Raw genomic sequence first — 10,759 nt, 5'->3', positions numbered from 1 at the left:
TTAAGGAAATTCTTGTGCAAAATTATGATGCACGAAATATTTCTCATTTCTTGAGCAGTTAGTTACATATCCAGCTTCCTACAGTAACTAAGACTAGCCAACTCAAAAACCTCATTTTTTTTCTTTTTTAGCAGCCTAAAGGGGTTAATAATAGAGGAGGGGGGTCAGCTAAACTGTGCCAGAGACTATAGCTTTTGATTTGTTAGCATAACCAGGAAATTAGCAAAAGATGATTTCTAGTTTTGATTAGATCAATAAGACTGATGAGGCCAAATAAAGAACTCAGCTGCTGCTGTTGGTGGCAGTGCAGTTAGTGCATTTGCATTGGCAGAAGTAACAGCAGACGCTGCTGTGCCAGCGTTGGTAGGGTGAAAATGTTGGAAAAGGTTGTGATGATAATATGCTGTTGTTGAATCAAAGGGAATTCCACAAGGGATAGAAGCAATTGGCTGATGAATGGATGAGAAATTGATGCTGGCACTCACGTTTCCACACTGTGGATTCTGCTGCTGACTGCTGCTGCTGCTGCTGCTCACAGGAAGAGCTTTCTGCTCTGATTCAAGGGAAAGCTTCAAGCGCTTTGCTGCCCCACCCACTGGAAGAGAACTCTTCATTATAGCTTCCACATCATATCTATTCATCTCAAAGTTGGTTACTGCGTTTGCACCTCTGAACTTAATGGCTGCAATATCATATGCCTCTGCTGCTTCCTCCTCGGTTGCTGTTACCATGTGGAACTGAGTTAGATGATTATTCATGGAATATTCTATTTCCACCTCATATAAATGATAACTAATGTAAACTAACTGTTTCAAGTCAAACCAGCAAAACTGTTTCCACCTCCATATACTGTTATTTTATGGGCTTATGATCTTATATATATTATGATAATCTTATTTCCCAGAATAAGGATGCAGTGAAACTTCACCATTAACAATAATCCATTAAGAAATTTATAACAATCCAATCATTTTTTATAACATAGCAATTATGGAAGAAAAAATGTATACCGAATGTTCCCAAGTAAAGATCTTTGTTTCCAGCTACACGGCCAATTCTTGCTTGCCACCTACCCTGTTGATGATGCCTGCAGGATACAAATTATAAGTATAGAAACACAGTATCAAGTGCATCAATATGCTAAATGATTTGAAGTTTCAAACCTTGTAACACCTCTGTATATGGAAGCTCCCCTGGAGAAACCACTACTTTTCCTGCAAGAATGAAAATCCAAATTTTCAGTAGCTGCATATGTAGAAGTACAATGCTAAAAATTTAATGGGGCAAGTCAAGCAAACCTTCGCAATGATGCGATAAATTCCTGCTTTGTTACATGTTTCATCTCCTCCACTTCCTTTGAATAATTGGAAACCTGAGAAATGAGGATAGAAATAAGGTCAGTGACGTTTGTTCCAATATTGATCCATGCAAAATCTCAGTTCATTATATATGTACAATGCACCCAAGAAGTTATTTGACATATCAACGACTTCAGAAGCTATGTACACGTTCACTCAACACAAAAACAGAAGCTAGCTACATATACATAACTTATATTCACCCACCACACAACCACCCTCTTTTCATTCATGCCACGTTGGTCTGAAGATCCTATATTTCCTTTTTGCGGTACCTTAGCCTCCACTTTTTGTGTACCAAGTAAAGCATATTTCTTTCACACCAACACTAACCATTAACCACGTTCCATTTTAGCAAAAATTTTGTATATACTGGTTGTATATTTAAATATGAACACTAACAGTTATTCCTTCCGTAGAATCTCTCCTTCGGTCCCACCTCAATGTTTTCAGTCCTGGTATATGTTTTCATGCAACTAAGATCTATCAAAACTGAATACAAGAAAGAAGTGACTGCATTACAGGGAAGTTGGTGGTAGCAGTGGGACCCCAGTACTTCAGAGCTGCCAAATCATAAGATCTAGCGGCCTTTTCTTCCTTATCATATCCACCTGATAAACAAGACAATTCACTATGTTACAAAACCATCTCTCAAAATACAGAAAAAAGCTTTAGGATAGGTTGAGGAGCATTCTTGAAGTAAATATAAATGAAAAATACTGCTTACCCAAATAAACTGTAGAAGAGTCAAAAAGTTTAATGACAGCCAGAAATGCACCAAAGTCCCGTTCCATGCAAAGGAAAAGCCAAAAATATCAAACATCAGCTAACGGAATAGTCAAAATTATCTGCCAAAAATTACTTTTCTATCCCAAAATGCAAATGGCCGAAAGAAAAGTGATGATATCATATGCTTGCCAATTGCCACAATGCATGCGCACAAGCAACCTTTATTTTTTTCTCTCTCACGCCCTTTATGGCTGCTACATGGGATAGAAAACAACTGTACATTGGATTAGATCCATCAACCCCATCCTCTTTTCCTTGTACAATGACTCGTCGAATTTTATTTGTACCAAAAAGTTCTAACTATTAACAACATTAATTTAAAAAATAAAAATTGATAGTATCTGTGCAAAGTAGTTTTCAATTATTCTTTTCCAGTTGATAAATTTTTCAATAATCCAACTAAGTTAGCTCATAGTCAAAGACATATCCCGGCATTTAAAAAACAGACCAAAAAAGAGATGTCGAATTGCCTATTTCTCATTGGAAAGATTTTTAGACAAATCGCTTTTTTTTGCCGTTTCTTTCTTCCAATAATAAAGACACACATTAAAATATTGATGTTATATGTCACTACAACAGAAGATCTAAGAAAACCCGTGAGTTTGTTCCAGAGCCAAGAGGACATTATATTCTGAGAGGGGGGCCAGACCCACTGCCACAAACCCTTCATGCAACAGTGGACGCTCCACCACCTCAATGTGAGCAAGTACAAGTTTCAATAACAGGGAGTGATGGGTTGTGATGTGGTCAAACGCAGCTTTCCCTGGCAAGTGGGAAAGCAAAAGCAAAAGATAAAGCCTTTAACGCCACAATATCAGTTATGACTTATGACTAATGAGGAAGGGGAAGGACGGAGAGATAAGATACTAGACATGGAGGCGTCAACAAATGGGTACGGAAGAGGAAGAGAATGCAGAGAGAAAAAACAGAAAAAAATAAATAGAGAGATTAGTATGTCTGAGCAGACAAGAAAGCAAAGACACCCGACTCATAACGGGCAAAATGGCGGCACATAGGATCAAATCAATTGAAAGAAAAAAAGGCAGAAACAGTGAAGTAATAAGTACTGGCAGCATAGTATATGATATGCATATACCCCAAATCAGTCAATCATAAAAAAGACTGTTCACAAAGAAACCCAGGTGTCCTACCATACTCCAACCCATTAATTGCACCTTCAATGCATGCAAGCCACTTTTCAGTCTTATAGCATCATATAGCCTAGTCCTCCATTTTATATATATTTTCCCCAGTTTTATTTACTTAAAAGAACACTAGAGAGAGAAATAGACCTTGACGCCCTTTTCTAGCTTGACCCTCCCTTCTGCAACTATTGTCCCATAGATGCGCTTCATATCTTCCTGTCCATCGGTGCCTGCAGAGAACCCCCATCACCAAAAAATAAATAAATTAAAAAGACACAAAATCTAACATGAAATAGATGTGTGAGAAGAGGCCAAATTTCTGACCTTGACCTCTCTCTCTCTCACACCATAGTCAATACTCAGTATCCAAAATCACTATCTCAATATATTTTCACAATAGCTGGCTAGCTACTTTTCTCAACTTCCAACATGCCAAAAGATCCTTGAGAAAGAGAAATAAATCTCTATTCTCTCGATTCTTTATCACAAGCACCATACATACAAAATAATAAAAATAAAAAATAAACAGTTAAATTGATTGATTCAATAAGCATAATAATGATGATAGAGAAATGAAGAAAAACAGTATACCTAGTGACACCTCTGTATATAGAAGTCCGCTGGCCGAAGGTATCCACAACCTTCTTCGAGCGATCGGACTCCGCCGCAGCAGCGACGGCCTTCTCGGAGCTCTGCGCGACGGCGAGCGACAAGGTTCCACCGGTGTTGGTGCCACCGGAGAACGCGGCGAACTCGTTGACGGAGGACTCAATAGAGTGAGTCCCGAACTCGCTGCCCTGCGCCTTTCCGATCGATGCAGAATCATCAACCTCGGAGCCAGAGTTAGTCGAAAAAGCTTGGAATCCAGTAATGGCCTTGAGATCCTGGTGGTCACCGCCGAAGTACGCAGAAGAACCGTGGTGGTGGTGGTGGTGGTGGTCGTAGATGTGCGTCAGCGACGAGTCCTGCGTCTCCGTCTGGCTGTCGGAGTAACGCATAACAGCGGAGGAGTCGCCGAGAAAATCCTCCAGCTTCGGCGGCGCGTGGCTGACGCTCTGCGACGACGATTGAACGAAACTCACGTCGCTGTGGTTCAGATTCTGCTCAAACTTGAGGCTCCCGTTCCCCCACCCTGCACCACAAAACGAACCGTTTGAGTCATTTCATTTCACACGTGCGTTAAATCGAACTACTAAGAACTAAGAATGGAAGATGATAGTAGTATTTTTATTTGTAATATTACCGTTGGTGTACAAGTTGTCGAGGTAGTAGTGATGCGAGGAAGTGTCGGAAGCGGCGTCGTATTGAACGAACTGAGGTTCGGGGGTTCGGAGCATATCCATGGGGGAGAGAGAGAACGATAGCCAGTTGGTCGAAGCACGAGCCATTTGAGATATCAATGGTGCAAAATGAAGTACTAGTCCTGTAGTAATAAACGTTTTCTGAAATCAGCAACAGTTTATAGACACAAAAACAAACAAACAAAAAAAAACTGAAATAATTTCTTACTCTGGAGAGGCGTTACTCTTTGAATGAAGAGCTACTTCTTCTCCATGTCGGTGCGGTGGTGATATTATTACTACTATTTGATTAAATGAAACAATAAATCAAGAGGTTTTAATTTGGTTACAAAGAAGAAGTACTTGAATGCATGCAAGGTGGGGTTGCTGGTTTTGAGCGAGAGAGAGAGAAAGAGAAGGTGATGAGTTGATTTATATAATAGCAAGAGTTTGAGGCAGTGAGAGAGATAATAATAAATATATGATGGAGAGAAGTGACTTTTGGCTCTGCGCGGAAGAAAAATTGTCTGAAACACGTCCGCGAAAGATCCGGGGTGGAGCTGGCGGAAAATTGAAGGGTTGTTGGTTTAGGGTCATTTACGAGTTCTTTTTCTTTTTTAAGGAAGGGCAATTAAATTGGGGCCTGGCATTTCACACACTTGTCTTACATGCAGCACTCCCAGTCCCAAAATTCAAATCCCTAACTCTTGTTCCCACATTTTCTGATTCCTACCCACCAATCTCTCTCATTCAACTTTCATAGTGCCACTAACAGAGGGACGGATATATTTTTTTCCGATTAGATCAATAAATAAAATATCATTTTACTTAAGGATCTTGCTAACAACTTAGCTGTTTGCTTAAGAAATTTTAAGAAAAATTATAACAAGACATAGTAAATAACTATAGAAACACTACTTTTCATCTTAATAAAAACTTTTTTTTTTAGTTTAAGTTTCTAAATCAGTACTCTTGATAACATTACTTAGTATTTGTCTTTACTTCAAATAAGTGTACAAAAATTCATTACTATTTTTCATCTTAGTATTTTTCTCGTTGATGGAAGTTTATGAAATACTTTCTCGAGTTTCAAATATATGAACAAGAAAAATATTTTTTTCCTTAATTTTATCTTATTTAATGTTTTTATTTCTAAAATACCCTTCATCTTCATTTAATTGAGGTGTTAAATTTAATGATTATTTCTAATTAAGTGTACAAAAATTCATTACTATTATTCAATCATATTCAACCCTGGAAGAATACATTCTCGTTGATCAAGTTTATGAAATACTTTCTTGAGTTTCAAATATAATAACAACGACAAAAATATTTTTTAAATTTTTAATTAATTTTATCTTATTTAATGTTTTTATTTTTAAAATACTCTTCATTTAATTAATTAAAGTGTTAGATTCAATGATTATTTCTTATTCTTATATCAAATTTTGATGAAGAATAAATTTTAAAAAAATATTTTTTAATTAAAATTGATATAATTAAATATGTTCAGTAACTTTCTTAATTAGTATATAATGTTTTTTTCTTTTAGTTTAAGTCTAGAGAAAATACTTCTGAGTGGTCCCATTGGAAAGTAGCTTCAATTGCAATAATTACAAAAAAAATATCATGAAAATCATGTTGACTATATTAAGTGTGCTAACTAATTCTTGTTATTTAAAAATGGTACTTTCTTTGTTTTTTTAAGTCATTTAAAAAAATGTATTTTTATTTATTTTTCAAAATTAGGATACCATTAATTATTTTTTCCTCAAATTTTTACTTCTCACTTAAATTTTAATTAATTTAAAGATATATCATAAAAGTAGTAATGATAAACTTATATGCATTTATTTTAGAGAAAAATGGTAAAATATGAAATTTAATAACTAATTTGGGAAACCAATAAAATTTATTGTATTTCTTAATTATTGTGCAAAAACTTTACTAAAAAAGGGATGGAATTAGTAGTTAACTTCATTCCATATTCTCAATCTCATTGAAAAAATGAAGTTCATTTTCTAAACTACCGTTCATTCTAAGTGATGGGAAACTTCAATTTTATGGGAATTTGTTTTAATAAAAATATTATTTCTTCCTTTTTAATGTCATGTAGTTATTATCACAAACATCAAAAAGGTATTTGCAAATAATATATGAATTAAATGAAAAAATTGAAAATTATTTTATTTTTAGGTAAAAATTAGATAAGAGTTATTTAAACTATCTTGAATCATTATACACTCCCAAGCGCATAGATAAACGGACATCAAATTATTTATACTTAAAAAAAAACAAGAATCACCATATATTAATTTTTTTTATCTATATTCAAATCCAAGGGATATATAATTGGGACAAAAATATTCTATTCTATTTATTTATTTCTTATGTAAAGAACCCAAACAAACTAATTTCCTCACATCTTTCTTATAATACTCAATTAACTAATTTACTGAAATTAAAAAAAAATTAATACAGTTAATAGTACTTAGTAGCAATAAATTTGTGCTAACTTTAATATTATTTCAAAATTAACCCTAATACTATTAATGAAACATATTTTCATTTTTTTAATACTTTATTAGTTTTAATTCTCCTAATCTCTTTCGTTAGTTTGGACGGTGTTAAACTCAATTTCATTAAATAAAATTTTGAGTTCATACCTTATGAATATAAAATATTTTTCTAAAAATAATTAATCAAATTTCTGACAAAAAAATATTTATCAATAAAACTAATAAATATTCTACATCAATATTTTAATAACAATAAAAATTCCTTTCACCATTAATATATTTATTGCTTTAATTTAATTTTTATTCACCATGAGATTAGTCAAAGTATTCTTTATAGAAGATAAAGTTAGACTCTCGAAAAATTTAAAGGAGTAATATATTCCTCTTATTATTGATTAAATTAATAATATATTAAAGTTAAAAATAAATTGAATGAATTTTAATAATCCATATATTTCTTAAACCAAAAAAAAATCGTGCAAGTAGTATTATAATATTTGTTTGAAAACAATGTTTGGTTCGTGAAAGCGTGGAGAGAAGCAAGATAATGCGGCATAGAGAAATGAAACAGTAGCAAACGAATCCCCTTTAGCCATGCCATTAAAAAATAACCTTAATTTTAGCAATGTTTCATTGGAGGTCAGCCTTTTTTAACGGTATCTCTTTAAAGAAGAGCCTATGAAGATTATCTTATAAAAATTTGGTTGTCTCTGCAATGCATAAAATCCCAAAGTTAAATTCAATTTTCAGCTTTTCTCTGAGGCACTCTCGCAGACAGTCATGACTCATGAGTCAACACTCCTCTAGCTAGATAGACTTTGAACTCCACTTGTCCTCATCACTCATCACCACCTCTCTGCAACTCTTGCAAATCTCAAATCTGTCACCTTCATGCCCTTTTGCCTTGCTTCCCACTTCTTAACTCTCCCATGTAGGACTTAATTCATTAATTTCATTTCCCTTCACTACCAAATGATACATTCTACATTATATATATATGAGCCACAACTTACATCCACATCAACTACTGTACCCTGTTGTTGAGCAAAATTATCACTGTCGGGGTTATGGGATTCACAAATTGTCAAAATTAATATAATATATATATATATATATATTAATTACGATATGTTGTGTTTTGGAAACAATTTATAGTCACTTTATTAAGCGGGAAAAAAATATCTTGTACCTTCTTAATTACCTTTAGCTAATTACATAATCATTCTTAGCATTGTTTATCCAAGCTGGAGATCAATCAGAGCATATCCCTGTTCAACCAAAGAAACTTATCGTACCATATCGCGTAGAATATATATATATATATATATATATATATATATATATATATATATATATATATATATATATATATCATTACATTCCTCAGCTTATTGCAAATACGATGATGACTCCCAATTCAATCAAACAAAAGCGAATTTTTCCAAACAGAAAACCCACATATCATGTCATAGATCGTAAAAGCCACTGAAACTTTTCCTTCTTCCTATCTATATCATAATGATACTTCACGAGCAAAATTATTAGATTTAAGATGTTCATGAAATTATTGAAAAGTAAGAATTAATTACATATTTCACCACTTAATTATTATTTTATAAACGTTACTATCTAAGTTTTTTTTTCCGCACATCTTATCATTATATTTTTAATTTCCATAAATTTTATCACCTATTATTTTGGCACACTTTACTATAATCTTTTTGAAAAAAAAATAATGCATTTTACCATCATCATAATAACAAAATGACGTCATTTTACAAAAATTGATGACAAAATGACATTTTTAGGACATTTTTTAGGAACAAATTCGTTAAAAAATTTAACAAATCGGTTAAGTACACAAAAATTGAAAATTATGGTGCTAAAATATGTGAAAACAAAAATTTAGGTGATAAGATTCAAAAAGTAATGATAATTGGTGATAAAATATGCAATTGAGCCAAAAAGTAATCATATTCGTATAATGTTTTTAAAATTACAGCTTATTTAAAAAAACATATTTTTTAACATTTTAATAAATCTTTAAAAGATTAACTAACTATATATTTTCATAATTTAATTATTTTCAAACTTAAATGGATAGATTGGCCCCTTGTTTGGTAGGGTAAAAATAGAGAGGGGGAGCAAGGAAGACAAGGGAAATGAGGACGATAGTGTGGTTTGGTTAAGTGATAAAGAAGATAAATTTTTGTGGAATTCACGAGTAAAAACATATTCTTTAACTTTTTAGGTCGTGATCGTTTAAAAAAGAAAGATGGTAGAAATAAGAAGAAATGAACAATAAATTAATATGTGATTCACCAAGCATACCTGGGGAAAATTGATAGTGTTGTAACATATTTTTCTATCTTGCCCTCTCTTATGACACTCATGAGGAACACAACTATAGCATAACATCATCCGAAGGTTCCTTTCTCTAATTTCCAAATAATATTAAAAGAAGCAATTTAGAACTGAAATAGACAAAATATTATTGAGATTAAGAAGCATGTAGAGATATAATATTTCAAGTGTTAGCTCTTCTTTTTTTTCTTTTTTTTTACAGAAAGTGTTAGATAGCATAACATATATAATCATTTTTAAAAAAATAAAAATAGCATACATCTAAAATAAAAACAAAACAAAAATGAACCAACTTAGCTAAAGGATAAAAAAAGTGAATATTATATTTTTATATTTTTTTATTAACTAAACAATTTTCACACACGTACAGTATTACTCTCCATCTTTACTCTTTTTTTTTTCTTTTAATCTAACGATCAAATATGAATTACTCGTTAAAATTATCAAATTAAATGTGAAAAGTAAGTTGGTCCTTTTCATCCTCACCTAATAATAATTTTTAAAAGACTTAACTTTTTATCCTCGCCCTTATCCTTAGATTAAAAAAAATACAAGAATAAAAAATAACTCTATAAGAATTAACTTGATGCCTCCTTACTAATAATTTAACCGTGGTTAGTCAAACTTGAAAGCCATCAATGGAGTAACCGATGAGACGAGAGGAGGGCAATAGATTGCTCCCTTGGCACAACATGCAAGCTCCCATTCCGGGATAAATTATTAATAATTCGATAAGGTTGCTCTCAACTGATAAGACTTGATTAAAAATGTGTCAAATGTAATTATTCATACTATATATTAAATATTTTCACAAGAACTATTATTGTCAAAAAATAAAACAACTTTCGTCCTTTTTGCCTGCTGGTTCCAAAGAAATGGCAACATCAAGTTTCTGTGGACGAATTAGAAAGCAGAGTGGAAGGCACACTGCGCCACCCCACTAGACCAGTGGCCGAGAAAACGGGAAGCATGAACAGTAAATTGCATCATTCATCACCCTCTAGCTGTTGCATATAAGACCAAGTTGAATACACTAATACACTATATATGTAATGTGTCACTTTTAATTTAAGATAAAAATCATCATCGACTCAGCCCGGGAAACATGAGTGCCGACGAATACGCATCATCCTCTGCGTTCTACCACATCTAGACCGGCAGCACCTACGCACCCTTCCAATTAGCATCCAATGTTATTATTTACACTTTACACTTTCTCTTTCTTCCTATACCACCCTTAATTACTCTCTGCATGTTTGATTCTAGTACAAGACAAACCTAATTTTCTTAAAAGATTAAAAATA

The 10,759-nt window shown here is 33.0% G+C and overlaps 1 protein-coding gene across 1 annotated transcript; it reads right to left on the bottom strand.

Annotated features, from left to right (window-relative positions):
* LOC100775390 (AP2-like ethylene-responsive transcription factor AIL6) lies at positions 1 to 5,150 on the bottom strand. The gene is made up of 10 exons (XM_006587514.4): positions 4,802 to 5,150; positions 4,536 to 4,715; positions 3,884 to 4,424; positions 3,440 to 3,522; positions 2,086 to 2,094; positions 1,881 to 1,969; positions 1,299 to 1,372; positions 1,164 to 1,214; positions 1,011 to 1,087; positions 1 to 721 (listed from the first exon to the last, which is right to left on the bottom strand). Exons 2-10 carry the CDS (start codon positions 4,678 to 4,680, stop codon positions 252 to 254), a joined length of 1,539 nt encoding a protein of 512 aa, XP_006587577.1. The 5' UTR covers positions 4,681 to 4,715; positions 4,802 to 5,150; the 3' UTR covers positions 1 to 251.
* Between the last annotated feature and the right edge of the window lie 5,609 nt (positions 5,151 to 10,759).

This window comes from Glycine max, chromosome 9, assembly GCF_000004515.6.
Source record: "Glycine max cultivar Williams 82 chromosome 9, Glycine_max_v4.0, whole genome shotgun sequence".
NCBI classification, from domain to species: Eukaryota; Viridiplantae; Streptophyta; class Magnoliopsida; order Fabales; family Fabaceae; genus Glycine; species Glycine max.
This window is presented reverse-complemented; position numbering and strand designations above follow the sequence as displayed.